General features: G+C 39.2%; 1 protein-coding gene across 1 annotated transcript; it reads left to right on the forward strand.

Annotated features, from left to right (window-relative positions):
• Positions 1–5,570: 5,570 nt before the first annotated feature.
• On the forward strand, positions 5,571–10,466 carry TCHHL1 (trichohyalin-like 1). The gene is made up of 3 exons (XM_011973496.1): positions 5,571–5,609; positions 6,457–6,614; positions 7,079–10,466. The coding sequence occupies exons 2-3, from the start codon at positions 6,477–6,479 to the stop codon at positions 9,644–9,646; spliced, it is 2,706 nt and encodes a 901-aa protein (XP_011828886.1). The 5' UTR covers positions 5,571–5,609; positions 6,457–6,476; the 3' UTR covers positions 9,647–10,466.
• Positions 10,467–20,647: the final 10,181 nt, after the last annotated feature.

Consider the following 20,647-nt stretch of genomic DNA (forward strand, 5'->3'; position numbering starts at 1 on the left):
CCTGCACATATGCTTTTGCCTGCCTCCATGTAAAATGTGCCTTAGATCCTCCTTTGCCTTCCACCATGATTGTGAGGCCTCCCTAGCCATGTGAAACTGTAGTCCATTAAACCTCTTTTTTTTTCATAAATTACCCAGTCTTAGGTATTTCTTTATAGCAGTATGAAAACAGACTAATACACTAGGTAACCAATAAATATCTATATTGTGATATTGAGCACATAGGCATAAAAGTAAGACTGCCTGAGAGCAAAAACTGGGTTTACCACTTGCTAACTTTATAGCCGTGAGCAAGATAATTGACCATTCTTTTCCTCATCCTTGGTGTTCCAAAATGTCCAAGGATAAATCTAGGGAAAATCTTGTGGAGTCTCTAAGAAATATTCACCAATTCTTTGATAAATGTATTTCCTTTTTTTTCCCATTTTATCTTTCCAAGTTTCTTATTACTTGAAAGTGGGATCTCTTAAGTTAATTATATATGTTTCTTCTTTTCTCCCACCTCTTACATTTCTTTCTCTTTTTGTTGTACATTCTAAACTGTATTGTCCAATAAGGTAGTCACTAGCCACATGTGGCTGCTTATATTTAACTTTTAATTAATAAATATTAACTAATATTAAAAATTTAGTTCCTCAGTCACACTAGTATCATTTCAAGTGCTTAGTAGCCATATATAGCTAGTGGCTACCATACTGGAAAGTGCAAATATATAAAGTTCTATTGGATAACACTATTGCAAAAGATTTTGTCAACTTTGTTTTTTTTATTTTAGAAGTTACTTTGAATCTAAAAATATTTTTTTGTTCTCCAGTTGCCTCTTTTGCCTTTTGGTCTTGTCTCATTTTAAACTCTTTAGAATACATTAATTAGAATTGTTTTTATTTGTTTTTAAATTGATAAACCAAAGTTGTACAAAAAAGTATTGTACTTGGATGATGGACACCCTAAATACCCTAACTTGATCACTATATGAATTTTGTTATATGCGTGTAACAAAATTTCACATGTACCCCATAAATCTGTACAAATGTTTTACAAAGAAGAAAAGAACTGTTTAAATGAAAATAATAAGAAAAGTTGCATATATTTATGATGTACAGTGTAATGTTTTTGTTTTGATACATGTATAGATTGTGAAATGATTAAATCAAGCTAATTAACACATCCGTCACCTCACATGCTTATCTCATTTAAAATCTACTCTCTATGCAATATTCAAGTATACAATACATTATTATTAACTATAGTCATCATACTGTAAAATAGATCTCCAGACATAATTCTCCTGTCTAACAGAAACTTTGTATCTTTTGGCCAACATCTCCTCATTTGCCCTTTCCACACAGTCCCTGGTCACCACCATTTTACTCTCTGCATCTATGAGTTCAACTTATGAGATATGCAGTATTTATCTTTCTGTGCCTGGGTTATTTCACCAGGCATAATGTCCTTTAAGTTCATCAGTATTGTCATAAATGACAGTATTTCCTTCCTTTTAAAGGCTGAATAGTTATTCTATTGTGTGTGTGTGTGTGTATATATATATATCTCTCTCACATTTTCTTTGTGTATTCATCCACTGATGGACACTTAGGTTGAGTCCATATCTTGGCTATTGTGAATAGTGTGCCACAGTGAACATGGGAGTGTGGATATCTCTTTGACATACTTATTACATTTCCTTGGGATATATAGCCAGAAGTAGAATGCTAGGGGTTAATATAAAAAATATATAAGGAACTCAAATAACTCAATAGCAAGTAAACAATCCAATTTAAAAATGGGCAAAGGACCTGAATAGACATTTCTCAAAAGAAGATATACAAATAGCTAACAGGTTATTTGAAAAAAATGCTCAACATCACTAATCAGGTAATTGCAAATTAAAACCACAATAAGATATCACCTCACACCTTTTTAAATGGCTAGTATCAAAAAGACAAAAGACAACAAGTTTTGGCAAGGGCATGAAGAAAAGGGAACCCTCATACACGTTGGTAAAAATGTAAAGTGGTACCATCATTGTGGAAAACAGTATGGAAGCTCCTCAAAGAATTAAAAATATTAATTAGAATTTTTTAATTTTTCTTTTGTTATCTGAATTACTTCTATTTCCTCTAGGGTCAGTTTTCTTAAGCATAATATTGTTCTTTCTCTTTCCAGCTGTTGACTTATTCATATGCTTAAATAGTCTTAGTTGCCCATTTATATCAACAAAAAGATCTGGTTTTTCCTGATTTGCATAAATAGGACCATTTTTACACTCAGTGGGAATTTTGTGGCAGGTTTGGGGAAAAAGTCTTTCAATTTGCAAGTAAGTGGCTATCAGGCTGCAAACTTCCCCTACCTCTAAATGTTATCATAAAGCAGGTTTTCCTGTAGCAACAATATTAATACTAGATGTCTTTCAGACAGTCTATTAGTTGGTCAACAAATACTGACAGAGCACCTACTACAGTCCAGGTACTCTCCTAACTTCTGAAGATAAAGTGGAAAATAAAGCACACAGAGTCGTGCCCTCAAGGAACTTACATTTAGTATTTGTAAGAAGTTTGTCCAATTTCTTTAGGAAAGAGTCATGTGGAATTTTGCTAGAGAGATTAGAAAGTAGATGCCCATATATATATGCTCTACACTATAAAGTGGAAGAGGGAGATGGGAATGACCACTAAGACAGAATCCCTTATACAAACCTTCAACTACTGTGCCTGTTTACAGCCCCACTTCTCATTCATACTTCCATCATACCTGCTAATTCTGAGTCCAGTGCTTTTCCAGGTTCACATTTGCCTTCACCTCTGCCATGCCCTCATAATACATTCTGGGATGAGGCTTTCTCCACTTATTTCAGTCATGAACATTCTACCATCCACTTTCCATTTTCCATAAATTTATTGAAATCTCTTACTCAGTTATGATTCTCCTTTATTTCTGTTCATAATTTTGGTTTATTTTTTTCTTTTTGTATATTGATCCTTTTAGAAGATTTAGGGACTTTAGAATATACATTTTTTAGTTCATCATCATCTTGAACAAACTTCTGTTACTTCTATAAGTAAAAAAGATAATGAAAATATAAGTATAAGCTGCAGCCCTCTTTTTTTGCTTGTCAAATTTTCCAGTATTATAATCATTAAAAATTGTTTTATTAGCCATTTCTTTTCAAAGTAGCCATCATAGGTTTTATCTAAAGCCCTCATTCAAGACTTCAGCTGTGACCTTCGAAGAATAATTGGCTCTTAAAAGATAGTTCTATATTAATCAACATATTTTTGTTGTGTTCTTCTCCCTCAGCCTCTGATCCCGCCTTGCCACTTCCTTTCTATACTATCCCCATATAAAATTAGACAGGGCTGTTAGAGGGATCTGTTTTGAAGGAGAAGAAAGGGCAAACAAGATCTTCTCTTTGGTAATTGTTGAGTTGTTTGTGGCTTTTTGTACAGCAATCCGAATACTTTTTTTTAAGCACTGGACAGAAAGCAATCTCTTTCCTCCTGTGGCCATCCCTCTTAGTTACCATGCACCCAGAGTATGGGTATTAATTAAATGGTCTTGAGTAAGGACTAAAAAAGCAGGAATGCCTATAAAACAGTTACAGAGCCACTGTTTAGAGGCAAGGCAAGATCCAACTCTAACTTCCTAAATAGAAACTATAACATAAAACCATAGACATTTAAAATTGAAAGAGTTCTATACCCTTCACAGTAAGCCACTCCTGTCTTACGTCTTTCCATGGCAAGACTTCTCCCAAAACCTAGCCAACAGATCATGATTCAGCCTCTGTAGAAACACTTTATTGCTCTAGTAGTGGCCCAAGTCATTGTCAGACAACTCTGCTCCCTAGAAAGTTCTTAAGAGATAGAGTCTGCTTTTTAGAAAGTTTTAAGCATTGATTCCAGCTATATTACCTGGCATTACACAAATAAGAAACTCAAGGTAATGAAAAAAACTATGGGTTCCGAGACATACTTTCTTGAGACATTTCATTTCTGAATCCTGGATCTGCCATTACCTAGTAAATGTACACGTCCGTAGGTAAACTGCTTAACAGCTAAAAGCCTTAACTTTCTTATCTGTTAAAAGAGGATAATAACTACCTAAAACAGCTGTGAGGATTAAGATGGCCCATGTAAAGCTCCTGACATGTCATAAGTGTTCAATAAACATTAATTCTTTTCTCTTCCACACCCATAAAAATCCTTCAAGTGTTTGAAGACAGTTATTATGTCTCCCATAGGTGTTTCTTTCCAATCCAGCCTTGAATATACCCAGTTCTTCATGAGACTGGCCCATGAGCTCCAGGGCAGGAAGATATAACTTACTCAACTCTAAACACTTCAGTTCCTGGCATAGTGTTGAGAAATAGTTGGTACTCAGGGGATATTAACCAATCAGAACTAAGATGACCTTCATATGCCAATTCCAATTCCCCGAAGTCTTCTCCCTTTGGTGGGATGCTGAGAAATTGTTTATAGGTGTAAATTATCAGTATGGATGTTTTTCTCCAAAATTTAGTTCCCTTGTATGTTCCTTGATAATCAGGAAATTCAGAATAAGGTTTTTGCTCAACAGTAATGCTTCCCTTAGCTTCAGCTTTTTCATATAATTACCCCCATTCCCACCCCATCTTTAACTTGGTCCGTGTCTTTTATATTTGTTTGCATTGATCTGTCTATTTCTTTCATCCCTGACAGGGAGGCAAGGGTGTTTTAAAACATACTCTATTTTTAAAAAATATTTAAGAAAACCATTGAATCTAATTCTTACTTTTATTAAATATTCTCTACCAAGAAGGATGCAGATTAGGAGACAAAATGTTTGCCAGTTCAGCATCTCAGACTCACTTCTGTTCTCAGCTTGATGATTTCAACATCTCCCTTTCCCCTTTACAGGGAGAACACAGTAATGTAGATTATCGGTTCCAAGTTCCTTGGATAGTAAAAGTGTCTTTAAAAAGCAAATATCAATCACATTTTTAAAATAGCACATCTTAGGTAAGCAAGGTTTTGCACATCAAGCAAGAGATTTTTTTTTTTCTAACTCTGCCTCTGGGCAAGGAGAGCAGAGCATTGAAACCTCTGAATCAACTGTTGTCTCCACTTTTGTCACATGGCTAAATGGGGGCCTTTATTTTTAAACACATGATTGACACCCCTCTCTCAGGGTTGGGTCAAATACAGGCCATCCTGCGGGCAGACAGAGGAATCAGATGACTTATGAGGTCCCTGCCAGCACTATGATTTGTCAGACAGAAATATAATTACGTCCTTAGGTTAAAAAATGGGGGAGGGAAGCCAACACTACCTTGAAGAGCCTTCAAAACTATAATCTGCAAAAGTCAGTTAATGATTCAAGAAACCCCTTCCCCTTTCTTTTGATGCATCTGAAGCTAAGATTTAATTGAAACTGCCTAAAGAAGGAAATAAAATTAAGACAACTGACAACAGAGGAGGGGAGACTGGATTTGGTGGTGATGTCAGGTCATCAGACCCAGAGGGTGTCTCCTTCTTAACTGTGCAATTAGGACCTCAATAAAAGGTTCCAGCTACTGCTGTCAGATCACAGCCCGCTGCCCCACGTTCTACCTGCTCTTGTTTGTGAACTAGGTAAGTCCATCTGCTTGAGCGTACTTGGGATTTCATCTGCTGTTTTGCTTATATGTGAGATTGCAAGAGGATTTCAGAGGAAACACACTTTAAGTCTATGTCAACCCTTATTAATAATAATAAACTGGGAGTGCCAGCCACCTAAATGCATTCCTTGCTTATGGAACTTCTTTGATCATTTTCTTTTTCAAAAAAAAAATAAATTGTTTGGACATCATAGGCATGAATATTATTCAACAAGGCACAGGATCAGATCTCTATTGCAATGAAAATGTAGAAGCATTTAAAGGATGGGAAATGAAGGGGTGGGGACATGGAATCATGTCTTCTTGGTTAAAGCATGTTGTTACCACCTGCAAACATAGGGGTTAATTTTCTTGGTGTGACTTCTCTTTCCTCTAGAAACTTTACTAACTTTAAAGGTTATACCCTCCTAACCAGAGGAGGCTAGACTGAGCCAAAGAGAGAGGAAAGCAGATAGACACTCTTGGATGAGGCTGGAAGAATGGGTCCAACTCTATTGGCTTCATTTCTGCATTTCAATCCTTATGCTTGAGTGCCCTTATCACCTTCCTTTTGCAATGAAGCTTTCTCTTGCATGAATGTTGCTGTTTACTGAAGGTTGGGGTGAATTGTCTCTTATAATACCTACCTATGCTGGATCTGATCTCACCACAATGTCTGGTACAAAACTAAATCACCCCTGGAGTTCAGATATAATATTTTAAGATACAGAATAGAGCAGGGGTTGCAGTGGAGATGGGGGAGGAACAAAAAGGATGATTTTGGTATCTCCTCCCTGAAGGACCCATCCTGGAAAATGAGCTTTGTTTATTCTTTCTCACAGCCTCTCCTGAGTTTGTAAAGATGCCTCGGCTCCTGAGAGATGTCTTCTGTGTAATTGAGACATTCCACAAATATGCCAGTGAGGACAGTAACGGGGCCACACTGACTGGTAGAGAGCTGAAACAACTCCTCCAGGGCGAGTTTGGGGACTTTTTTCAGGTGAGCTGCTCACAGAGCTGTGGAAATTCTTTCCCACTCACCCTTTCTTTATAATCCAAGCAAGATAAGCATATGTGATCCCTAACCATTTTACATCTAGCTAACAGTTCTCAGCACTCACTGTCTCTTGAACAACTATTTTCAGTCTCAATTCCCTACTCTGTTCAATTGCTTAGAGAAAAAAGAGGTTTTCATTACTGGGATTATTGCTTCTGCAAAGCCGACTTCTGAAAGGAGTCACAAACCATTATGCATCAAAATGCAACTCACAAGTGTTGTAAATGTTCTTTCCCAGGCATAGCTCTCTGATGAGAAATGGCATGCAGAATCAATAAATTCTTGCTATTCTGGGAAAGTTAACCAGTTACTGAGGAATGGGGTCAGAAAAATAGGATTCTTGGGAGACTCATAGGACACTGGACCACATACAGATAAGCTGACTTCTCACTGTGTTTTTCATGCAGCCATGTGTCCTTCATGCTGTGGAAAAAAATTCGGATCTTCTGAATATTGACAATAATGGCATCATCAGTTTTGATGAATTTGTTCTTGCAATCTTCAACTTGTTGAACCTCTGTTATCTTGACATACAATTGTTACTAAGTTCAGAACTAAGACAGGTGACTAAACCAGAGAAGGAGAAGCCAGATGATGTGGATCTTCAGGCAACCACCGGAGATGGTCAGTGGACAGCGGGAACTTCCCCAACTCAAGAAGAGAGGATGCTTCCTTCAGGAATGGCATCATTATCTCAGCTCATCCCTGAAGAAAGTGGAGCAGTTGGAAACAACAGAGTGGACCCATGGAGAGAAGCCAAGACTCACAACTTTCCAGGAGAAGCATCTGAATACAATGACCCTAAGAACCAACACCTGGAAGGAGATGAACAGATTCAGGAAGTGGCCCAAGATGTACAAACAACAGAAGACAATGAAGGCCAACTTAAGGCAAATAAGCTAATGGCAAGATCAAAACAGACCAGTAGTCCCACAAAGAGGAAGGGACAAGATAAGAAGATCTCCCGGGAGGGAGACGAACCAGTCAGAGAGCAAAGTGTCTCCAAGATAAGAGACCATTTTGGAGAACAAGAAGGAAACTTGGAACCCCAAAATTCACCACCAGAAGAAGAAACACAAAGACCATCTGAAGATCAGGAAGTTAGAACAGAAAAGGAGAAATACTCTAATACACAAGAACCACCCCTGCAAGGAGAAGATGAACCCAGTTCAGAGCGTGCTGACCTGCCAGAACAAGCTGCTGCCAGGACACTATCTCAGACACAGAAATCAACTGATCCCGAGGATGTCTGTAGAACATTTGACACTCAAGAACCAGGAAAGGATGCTGACCAGACACCAGCTGAGACAACGAATTCGGGTGAACCTGAGGATTATGGCAGAACATCTGAGACCCAAGAAAAAGAAAGTGAAACAAAGGACCTGCCAGTCCAAGGTGGTAGCAGAAATGGTTCAGAAACACCTGACATGAGAGATGAAAGGAAAGAGAGGAGAGGCCCTGAGACCCATGAAACAGCAGGGCAGAAAGAACGTGACAGAAAAACTCAGACACTAGTCCTGGAAACCCAAACACAGGATGGGCAGTATCAGGAATTCCAAGGATTATCAAAATCAAAAGATGCTAAAAAGGATTCTGAGACACAATATCTAAGCTCAGAAGGAGGAGATCAGACTCACCCTGAACTTGAAGGAACGGCAGTCTCAGGAGGAGAGGCAGAACACACAAAAGAAGGCACAACAGAAGCATTTGTGAACAGAAAAAACGCACCTGCAGCAGCAAGGACACTGGGGGCAAGAGAAAGCACACAAGACTTAGCACCACTTGAGAAGCAGTCTGCAGGAGAAAATAGTAGGGCCACCAAGACTCATGACAAACCAGTTGAGGAGGAGGATGGTTACCAGGGGGAGGACTCTGAGTCACCATTCACACAGAATGATGAGGGGTCTTCTGAAACTCCCAGTAGCCTGGCTTCAGAGGAAGATAACAGCAGCTCAGAGACAGGTGAACTGCCTATGCAAGGGGACTCCAAGAGTCAAGGGGACCCACATGGAGAGTCTGTACAAGGAGGTCACAATAATAAGCCAGATACCCAGAGGCAGGGAACACCTGGTGAGAAAAACAGAGCTCAGGAGGCAGTGGTGCCGGCAGTCAGAGGAGAGGATGTACAGCTCACAGACGACCAGGAACAGCCTTCCAGAGGAGAACACAAGTATCAAGGCCCAGGGACCAAAGGCCCAGGTGCAGTTGTGGAGCCTAGTGGACACCCAGAAGCACAGGAATCCACAGCAGGAGATAAAAACAGAAAGTCCCTGGAAATAGAGATCACAGGTACCCTGGATGAAGACTTCACCGACCAGCTTTCCCTAATGCAGCTCCCTGGAAAGGGAGATCGCAGAAATGAATTAAAGGTCCAAAGCCCAAGTAGCAAAGAAGAGAAAGGTAGAGCAACAGAGGCCCAGAATACTATGTTAAAAAGTCTGGATGAGGACAATTCAGCCTCCCACAAGATACAACTTGAAACAAAGGAAACTGTAACATCTGAGGAGGAAGATGAAAGTCCCCAAGAGCTGGCAGGAGAAGGTGGTGACCAAAAAAGTCCAGCCAAGAAAGAGGACAATTCTTCAGTCCCCTGGCCAAGTCTTGAAAAGCAGGTGCAGAGAGACCAAGAGCCCTGTTCTGTGGAGAGGGGTGCCATCCATTCCAGTCCACTATACCAGTACCTACAGGAGAAGATGCTGCAGCAAACAAACATAACCCAAGAGGACCATCAAAAGCAAGTTCAGATAGCCCAGGCATCAGGCCCAGAGCTTTGTAATGTATCCCTCACCAGTGAGACCTCAGATTTTTCTGTCTTTTTCAACTACAGCCAAGCATCACAACCATATACCAGGGGACTTCCACTTGATGAGAGTCCTGCTGGTGCACCACCTCCCCAGGCCTTGGAAGATAAGCAGGATGACCCTCAGAGAGAGAGGCTGGTACCACAAAGGGAGGCAAGCACCACAAAGCAATGAATCATTATCATCTCAACATGCACCCGATTTCTCTCCCAATCACCCTCACTATTCATGTGTACACATTCAGATGCAGATTAACAATATTTTAAATTTTCTTCCTAAATTTCTACAAGAGCAAATAATAAAGTATTCAGCAGTGGGAGCCACCACTAAAGAAACATCTGAACAAATACAGTCAGTAAAACTCCTACCAAACGATGCTACTTCCAAGTGTCAAAATGGACTTTGTCATGAGACAATTTACCTCAATGTACCTGTCATTAAAAATAGAAAAATTCCTTCCATATCTTTAGCAGGTCCCAGTTTTTCCAACTGATTCATTGAATTTAAAATGGAGCAGTAGGAAATTATGAGACTCTGCAATGCTATCTCATAATCATAAAATATTAATTCATAGATATAGATTACTCTGCTTCATGACATTTCCTAGAAGTATTTCAAGTCAATCCTAAAATTTTATCCTTCAAAATAATTTTAGACAACACCATAACTTAATTATGATTTTGTAGCACTTGATTAAAGTAAATTTATGATTCTTTGCTCATGTTCAGGTGCAGCTGAATCTATTACCATGGATTCATTCATTCAACTACTCATCCAACAAATTTTTATTAAATCCCACTCCTTATGCAAACTTATCATAGCTTTTGGCTCAAATAAACAATCAGAATAATTATGAGAGAGAACACAAATCTAAAGTATGTTTGATTTTATAAGAAGCTCTTGTAACCAACCATCCAGTGAGTCTACTAAGTGTTTACCTATATGGTTTGATGAGGGCATTAAATTAAAATTGATAATTAAACAACCTGATGATCAATTTCTTTTGTTGGTTCATTTTTTTTCCCCTTCATTCTCCATCTTGCCTTGGAGACACTGATCAAAAACAAAAACAATCTTAGTTATTTGTGTTTTTTCAAAATACTACAATTAAAGTATGATGCTCTTCCAGCTTAGTCATAACCCAAGAAAGGAACAAAATTGTTATCATACAATGTTTCCTGAAGCCAAAAAGCAGTCCAATACTCCATCTCCCATTGCATTCTGCCTTCTAGGTTCAGTATTCTTCCACTTCAACCTTCACATTTTCCAGAGCCCAAAATCCAAGTATATACCCTCCCCTCCAATATTTTCAGCTCTTTTCATTCTACACTCAAACATGAATTATATCCCTACCTGAAAATAATATTATTTTAAATGAGCAAGAGACATGAGACAATTCATAAAAAAGAAAAATATATATATTTTTTCTTTTAGCTTGTCTATGCTCTAGTATATATACACACAAATACACATATACACTATACTAGAGCATAGACTTACTAAAGGAAAAAAATTATATATATAATTTTTAGTTTATAAAATTATATATATAATTTTTAGTTTATAAAATTATATATTTTCAGTTTATAAAATTATATAATTTTTATTTATATATAATTTTAGTATAAATATATATATATACATACTAGAGCATAAACTCATCATCCCTTTTGGCAAGCAATGTGGCAATAGGTATCTGAGTCCATAAAAATGAAAAACTTCCTTATTAATAAATTCACAAAAGAAGCTATACAGATAGCCAATAAACATTTGAAATCCTCACTAGAATTGAAGAAAATGTGAATGACAAAACAGCTCCAGTGGCAATGGTGCTGGCAGTCAGAGGAAAGGATACACAACTCAGAGAAACAAGAACAGTCAAAAAGCAGAAACATTTACCTATATGGTTTTCTGAGGGCATTAAATAAATGGGCAGTAATCCCAGCAGTTTGGGAAGCCAAGGTAGGAAGATCACTTGAGCTCAGGAGTTTGAGACTAGCCTGGACAACATAGTGAGATCTAATCTCTACTAAAACAGAAAAAGAAATCAAAATTTTCTGTACAATAAGCATATTTTATTTTCTTAACTGAAAAAATTAAAAACTTAATAGCAATAATTTTTAAACAGTCTCTTAGTATTCTAGCAATCAGCCCTAATAGAATGGTGGGCAGAAAGAATAACAGTTAGCTGAATATATATATATGTTTTTGCCATCAACCTTCAAGAAGTATTCCTTTGAAGGTGATGTTGCCCTCCATCCAATAAGCCTAAAGACTTCCAACTTCCACAGTTCTGGACAGTGGGCACTGATGACCGTCTTTCATGAAATACTCCCTTCAATGGTCTTCCCCCATCTCCCCAGGTAATTCCTCTCATCCAGTTCCCAAGACTGTGCGGCCTTTCCAAGGACTCTTCTTTTTATGAACTTTCTCCTCGTGAGAACCCATGCTTGGTCCAACTTACTATTATCTTTTTCACACTGATGAGTCTCAATTCACCTTGTTCAGACCTGATTGTGCACTTCAATCCAGTCTCTACAAATGCTCACAGATATGATGCCTTCTATTGTCAATGACTTCCAGACAAACTGGCTTGTTTTCTCAATTTCTTTCCTACTGCCATTCTCTCAATCTTCATTCTATCATACTTCAAAGGCACAAACTTTGGAATCATCATTTGCCTTGTCTTATTCTTCACATCTCATCCACTCTGTTATCTCAATAGTTTTTCTTAAGTCTGTATTATAGATCCATCTTTCATTCTCCATTCCCTGTAGGACTTCATGTACCCTCCACCTAAAATAATATCTTTCCCCGCAACTTTTCCTGAATGACCAAATTCCGTTTGTCTTATGGGATCTGATGCTAATGACACTTTATTCATTCATTCCAAATTTTCTTTAAAAAAAAAATCCATGTTAGTGCCAGATATTAGGCGAAGTATTAGGGATACAGCAGTGTCCAAAACAAGTTAGCTCGTCATCTTGGAGCTTGTATTCTACTGAAGGAAGGGAGAGACAAACAACAACAAATAAACAAGACAATTCAAGGTAATAATGGAAGATAATGTGACAGAGAGGAGGCAGGGGAGTAGGGAGGCAGAGGCAGGCAGGACGCAGCTCCAGAGTACTGCTTGAACCCTTCCTGATGCTTCGGCCAGAGCAGATCTTATCCTTTTCTGAACTCCATAGTCTTTATTTGTGCTATTAAAAAAATCATTGTTTATTGAGTTATAATTATTTGTGTGCTTGTCTAAGCTCTCCTTTTAGACTATAAACTCCTTGATGGCAAGGCTCACAACTTACACATCTTGCTATTCTTCAGCAGGATGAAGTTTGGCGCAAGATATATTCTTTTTTTTTTTTTTTTTTTTTTGAGGTGGAGTTTCAGTCTTTTTCCCTAGGCTGGAGTACAATGGCACTATCTCAGCTCACTACAACCTCCGCCTCCTGGGTTCAAGCGATTCTCCTGCCTCAGCCTCCCAAGTAGCTGGGATTACAGGTGCTTGCCACCACAGTTGGCTAATTTTTTTGTATTTTTAGTAGAGATGGGGTTTCACCGTGTTGGCCAGGATGGTCTCGATCTCTTGACCTCATGATCCACCCGCCTCAGCCTCCAAAAGTGCTGGGATTACAGGGGTGAGCCACCGCACCTGGCCATGCCAGATGTATTCTACGGTTTCAATAAATGTTTGTTGAATACATAAGTGAGTGCCTATATCATTGCAACAGCCTCTTCTTAGCTGTCCCCCTGCTTCTTGTCCAGTCCCCATTCAATCACTTATGAATTTTGCAAAACACTGTTGGCACTTTTTCACCTCCCTCTGTTCAAGACCTCTCAGTGACACTTTATGCTTTCCTACATGCCACATCAAGTTTTAACTGATCAGAATCTCTATAATCTCTCTCTCTAATTACAATTTACCACTAGTTCCTGTAGAAATCTTTCAGAAGCCATAGATTGGTCATCTAATTGTCTTTTAACTTTTAACCCTCACCTTAATCATTTAAATTCTATCCTATTAAGTCTACAGGGACATTGTTGGGATGGAATTCACTCATTCATTCATTTTATTTGAACATATTTATTAAGCACTGGTCATGTGCCAGGCACCATGGGGTACACTGGACATGCCTGAGTGAATGGAACAGTCATGGTCCCTGCACTCATGTCCCTGCATAAGAGAGGTGGTCTTAAGACAGAAAAAAGTTCTGCAAAGGGCCATTCAAAGGCAAGTTGTTAGTAGTATTATTACTTCCAGCTCCGTGCCTCTGCTCTTGTGGTCACCCTCCCTGAAATGTTTTTTTAATTTCCTCTCTACTTCCTCAATTATACCTATCCTTCAAGCCTTAGACTAAATCTGACCTCCACTAGAAATCTCACACGGATCTTTTAACTATTACGTCATTCATAGCCTGCACCATCCAGATTAATTCTTTAATATTTACTAGCTAATATTACTCATAATTGTTCTCAGCATTATTTCCCCAACAAGTAGATAAAAAGCCACTGAAGAGAAGGAATAATTTTTATATCCTAATACCCCAAGTGTCCTTGAGTAAATTACTTAACTTCTGTGACCTCAGTATCTGCCTGTATAAAATGTTATTATAATTCACAGTTATTGTAAAGAATTAAAAAGAAATAGAGCTAGTGTGCAGAAGTTACAAAGTATGCCTATAAGTCAATGAGTAAAAGGCAATCTCTTTTCTTAAAAAATAAAAAGGAAAAGACATAAAAGAAGATATTTTCAAAGCCAGTAAAAAAGATATTGGCTCAACCTCATCAGGTATCAGATAATTGCAAATTAAATCATGTTGAGAACCACTCATACCTATCAAATGTCTGAAATTTGCAAGTAATAATGTCAAGTGTGTGCAAAGATGTAGAGCAACTAGAACTCTCACACTAGTAGTAGGAAAATAATTGATATAGTAATCATTTAGGAGAACTGTAGGGCAATCTCTCTAAAGCTAAACATATGCAAACTCCATAGCTAAGTAACTCCAGCCCAGGCAGATAACCCAACAGAAATGCACCAAAAGGCATATTGAAAAATATTCATTGCAGCATGGTTTGTTACACCCCAAAGGAGAAGACAATCCAAAGATCTATTAACTGAAAATGGACAACAACAAATTGTGCTATAATCATATAATGCACTATTATACAGCAATGAGACTGAAAGAAGGGTTAAAGCCATATGCCACAACATAGAAGAACTTCACAAACATAATGTTGACAAAATTAAGCCAGACACAGACCTTCATACTGAGTGGCTGCATTTACATAAAGCTCAAAAACAACAACCAAAAACAACACTAATCTATGGCATTAGAAGTCAGGATAATGGTACCACAAGGGAGGAGGGAGCGGATAGAACATGGGGACTTTCAGGGTCTTGATTAATGTTCTATTTCTTGATTTGGGCAGTGGTTACATGGAGGTGTTTACTTTGTAATAATTCATCATTATACACTTATGACCTGAATATTCTTCAATAAGAAAATGTGTTTAAAAGGGGATAAGTGGAACAATATATATGAAAGCGCCCAGCAAACCACCTGGCATTAGTAGGTGCTCAATATGTATCTGTTTACTATTTAACATTGAACCTGGAATAGTACCAAATATGAGAGACACTTTATTCATCTATTAACTTAACAATTGACCACCTACTAAACTATGTATACAGGGTATATGGTGAGTAACAAAACAGACAATTCATAATAACTTTCACCAAGTCACATATTGAAGTCAGATCCTTAATTTTGTTAAGTACATTGAATAAAACCCCCTCATTCATGTGCTCAATTTTTGCCAAAACTATAAGAAATACACATATGAAACTCACCACTTCTTCGGCTGTCAAAATGCTGTTGAGAACTTTGTCCATTTTATCATGTGGTACCCACCTTTATAAAGTCCCCCATGAGATATTCTTTTTAGAATTCAGTTCTGAGAAATGCTCTCTTTTGCCACAAAAAAACTTAGTTATCTTACTTTCTGATTGTGAAGGCCATGTAACTGATGGTGTTTTCCTTTGAGAATTGCTGTCAGAAATCCCTGAACCAAGATTGAAGAGCAATAACAGCAATTGTGTTGACCCTCATGGTCAACAAATTTGAATTTTCCTTTTTCTTAGTTTTAATTTTCTACTTTTTTTATGTAACCACTTTACTATGTATGATAAGCTGCTTCAAATACATATGAAGAGGCTGTAAATAAATATACTGAAAAGGGAAAAATTAAGTCTCTCTCAAAGACTACTTCATAAGTAGTGGATAAAGACATACTTTGGTTTATATGCAGTGATCTATGTTTCTAGTTTTACAACCACTTTTAATGCCAGGAATATGTTTGTCAGAATCTAGGTTAGGAAGGTGGAAGAAAGAGCCGCAGACATTCAGACAATGGTCAGAGATATCACATACTGCAAGGAGAACCCAGGATTTTACATAAGGACCCAAATGCAGCTTCCAATAGCCACACCCACTCTGTCCTTAGGGTCAATTTGACCTCATCAGGATTTGCCATCACTAATCAATCAGTCAATAAGCAGTTAATGACCACATTGGAACAATAAACAGATAAGCACTAATGGAATCCAGACTCATTTCAAGTGTTAAGTAGTTAAGAAGAAGAACAAAATTTGATCTCTACCCCCAAGTAGTTCACAACATAATTAAGACAAGACCTGCTCGTGAAACAACTGGAGAGCGCACAGCTCCGGGCATGAATAAAGCTTCATCATCCAACTCCTGCCAAATGCCTCAGTGCAGGCCTGGCTGGTCATGGCACCTATAATCAGTGTAGAAACTTTTTTTAAGGGGGGTAAAATATGGTAGTTAGAGTTGTTTATTTGTTTTTCAACAAATATTTACTACATGACTACCACCTGGTAAGCAATTTCTAGGTGTTGGGAATAAAGCGGTGAACAAAGCAGAACAAGTCTCCAACCTCATGTTTCTACATTCTAATGGGGAAAGTAGAAAATAAACAGAGAGACAAACAACTGTATACTAACTCATGTGGGATAAATGTTAGGGAGAGTAAAAAGCAGAGTAGGAAGGTAGGGAGGGAGTCAGGGGAAGTGAGAGTGTTACTGTTTAAGAGAGGATGGTCAAATGATACCTGAACAGAGACCTGCAGAAGGTGAGGAAGAAAACCATGCACTTCAGAAAAGAGCACTTCAACAGAGGAAACAGCACATACTAAGGCCCGGAAATGGGCATGCCTGGCACATTCAAGGAACAACAAGGAGGATGGTATGGTCGGAATGTTGCGAGCAATGATGATGACAGTGGGAGAAGAGGACGTCAGCGAAATGTGGACCCAACCAAGTCACCAGGGAAGGCTCCCAGGAGAAGGTGGAGTTTGGCTAGCAGAGATGGGCCTGGTTCCCCTCAGGCCAAAAGGAACAACATTAACAAAGGCATTGAGGCAGGCAAGAGGGTGTGGTGCCCAGAGAGCCAGGAGTACAGTCAATCCTATTCCAGATATGGGCAAACAGGAGAGAAGCCTGGATGGTGAGGAGGGCCTGTGATGGAGTCTCCTAAAAACAGCCATAAACCTTATTTCTTGAGAACTTGTCAAACCACTGAGATAGGAGTTGCAACCCCAGCACTGTCCTTTCCACAGGAACCCATCCTAGGCAACATTTTAAGGAAAGAAAGTAAAAATAGAAAGAAAAGAGAATTTGAAGAAAACACGGAATTCTTCCATCACTATCGATACATGTCTGGGTGTATATGTCATCTGAAGGGGCCAGCAGGGTTCCTGACAACATTAGGATTGTCCAGAACCTCCACAAAATATCACGTGTTTCTTCCTGACCTTCATAAACCACTGAAGGAGAAACCAGGGAATGTTTCAGAGCCAACTCTGAGGGTGGCTGATGACACACAACTGCCCCTGAAGGGATCCCCACGAATATGGACAGGAGTTTCTTTTAGGTCTATGTCTGGGCAAGTGGAGCATGAGGATAGGGATACCTGGAGGCTGAGACAGGGAGCCTGAGGCAGACAGGAAGACTCTCAGCAGTCGTGCTTCTTTGCTGAGCCCTTTAGATCAAGCTTAAAGCTCAGGCGTTTTTGTAAAGCCATGAGAATATTCTGGTTTCCACTGGGTGAGTTGAGGCGGTTTTGAAACACAGAATCTGAAACTTGCCCAGCTGAGTTACTAGCTCTACTTGAGTAAACTGCGGGACAATAATTTTTTTCAAACAAGGGTTTAGTTAACTGTTCCTCACCATTCCCCTCACTTCTCCATGATTCTATGCCAGGCCTGGGAGTGGTGTGGAATCAGATCAAGGAGCTCCTGTGGTTTCTGGTCTCAAGAAGCATACAATCTGGTCCAGGATATGAGGTTAAACTACAAGGGAAAACCATGTGGAGACTTGTGTACCATGTCCACCTTGGTTTTCTCTACCTCTAAAGATGGAAAAGCTTGGAAAGAAAAACACCAAACTGATAATGGTCATTGCCTCTGAGAAAAGTAAAAGGGAATCAGGAGAGACGGTAGTAGTCAAAGAAGTCTTAGATGTCATCAAGTAATGTTTCAATTTTTTCAAGGATCAGGAATGTATATACTATTTTTGTGTAAATAAAAATTACTTTGAGATCTATAATTACTTCCATGTTTTAATCACAAACAAGAAAATCATACCCCATACTGATTTGGGTCTTAAAATCCTTAACAATCATAGTTTCAGAAAAAGGTCTTGATACATAAGGAAAGTCAGTTAAATGTTAACATTCTTTGGCCACTGGGTTTATTATCTTCTTCTAAGAAAGACACAAAGGATGAGAACTTTCTGCTTTTTTCCATTTTCTGATCAAGAAAAGTTTGACTGAGCTAACCAAGAACATGTCAAGGACCTGAGAGTCCCCTGCCATGCCCCAGTTCATTCAGTTACATCCCTTCCTAATTGCGAACATGTTTAGGGGAGCCTACATTCCTGTAATTAATGGCCCCAGTGTATTTTTAAAAGCCTCATTCGGATGGAACAAATTGTTTGCATTTGGTCATGCTGAACCTCATAATAAACACAATAACTGGGATTTGCACGGTGCTTTTCTTCAGATGAGCTTAAAACACATTACAATCCAGTGTTTCCCTGAGCCACACCATATCCTTGTGACACATCCAAGAAATGGTGACCACTAGATTCCACTGCTGAGGCTCAGAGAGATTTAGTAAGATGCCTGAGGTTGCCGAGCAGGCAAAGTCCAAATGTGCACTCAGGATAGCCACCCCCAGCAGCAACTCCTCCGATCACCAAGCTTCTCCTACAGACAACTTGATGCCTCAAATGACTCTGGCAGTCTCCTCTTATATGTAATCATGGCTGTGGACACTTTCCAGGAAACTCCTCTCAGGCAGTGTCAAGACAAACCTTGACACTGAGGCGCAAAGACTATGTTACCAGAAGAGTGTCACCACAGAAGTCATTCTGTCACCATTGGGCATGGACTCTGGGTCAGAAAATGTCCTGCTCGTACAGGCAGTGTGGGTGGTAAAGCATGGGCCCCGGCACCAAGCAGGCCTCCCCACTGTGTGACTGTGGCAGGCTATCTCCTGGTGTGGACACACAGTAAGCGTCGCTTTCCCTTCTCGTAGCAAGAACTGGATGTATTCATTTTCAGTCTACTTGGCTTTTATTTTCCCTGATAGAAACTAATAAATTTTTAGGTAAAAGAATGAAAGAAAAGATCAAACTGAATGGAGACTTCAAGTCTGGAACGAATGGGGTGGGAGTAGAGAGGGGGAAGAGACAGAGGTAAGAAAAGGCACATGAAGAAAGGGACAATGAGAAACAGAAAGAGATTGAAACATTGAAAGGGGGGAAGACAAAAGGAAGACAGAAAAGAGAACAGAGACCACCAGAAAATGAGAAAGAGCGGAGAAAAGCAAGAAGGCCCAGGAATCAGATAAGCCAAACTCAGGAGAGAAGGGCAGCAGACCAGGTGTGTCAGCAATAGCAGCCCGGAGACCACAGGCAAAACCCAGAAGCTGCAGGTCTGGCTGCCAAAGACGATTTACCAAGAGGGTGGGGAGACATTTGCACAAGGATAATTCCTCTCAAAAGCAAGGCTTTTCAAAGCAAGAATTATAATTATCTCTATTACTCTTATTAATCACTCTGACGGCAACTAATGACCACAGGGAGCCCGTTCATCAGGTTCCTGCCCTTTAGACACACAGGGCAGTCAACTCCTCCAGGGTCACCCAGGGTGGGTGGCGTGCAAGCTGGGGAGAAAGACCTCCCTCCTCCTGCTTCAGTAGTCAGCCATGCCTGGGGCTGTCTGAATACGGGCATGAAAGAGTTTCCTACACAAATTCAAAAATAATGAAATATTATTGAGTCAAGTATCCGGAATACTTCCTCACAGAAACTATTTTGTTTTGTTTTGTTTTGTTTTGAATAAATAATACACTTTAGACATTCTAGAAAAAATAAACTCCCCACGGCCATGGGGATGTTTAGGAGAGAAACTGAAGACATTTTATATTTTTATTATGGACATCAGGGAAGGCTAAAAATGTCTTTATTACATACAATTTTAGAAGTCATGGAGGAGACTTAAAAACAAACAAACCAAATTAGATGTAAACAGATTTAGAATCCAGGCTTGTGTTGCTTTGGGAAACAGCAGTAGCCTACGGCCTCAGTATCCCCACGCAGGAAAGGTGTCTCCTTGTGGAGCTATTCTCAAAATCAGGGTGAGCAACAAAAAAAAGGGGGTTCCATGCTCCTCAGGAAATACATTTGCCTGTATTCACTTATCTGATTTGACAGCTCTTCAATCTGTTTGTCATATCCACAGGCTATTAAAGATGTCTCCAATACTGCTTACTTCATAGCCATTAACAAGATTATAGAACTAGCTATCTCAGAGAATCCTACAGAATGCCTGCAGTAAAGATGGGTGGAGGGGGAGCGGTGGGAGGGAGAGCATCAGGAAGGGTAGCTAATGGGTGCTGGGCTTATTATCTTGGTGATGGATTGCTCTGTGCAGCCAACCACCATGGCACACGTTTACCTGTGTAACAAACCTGCGCATCCTGCACATGTACCTCAGAACTTAAAATAAAAATTGATAAATTTTTTAAAAGGTGAGTGGGAATTATTTTTAGTATCATAAAGGATTATGTTAGAGTGCATCCACCTAT

This window comes from Mandrillus leucophaeus, unplaced genomic scaffold (assembly GCF_000951045.1).
Source record: "Mandrillus leucophaeus isolate KB7577 unplaced genomic scaffold, Mleu.le_1.0 Scaffold139, whole genome shotgun sequence".
Classification (NCBI taxonomy): Eukaryota; Metazoa; Chordata; class Mammalia; order Primates; family Cercopithecidae; genus Mandrillus; species Mandrillus leucophaeus.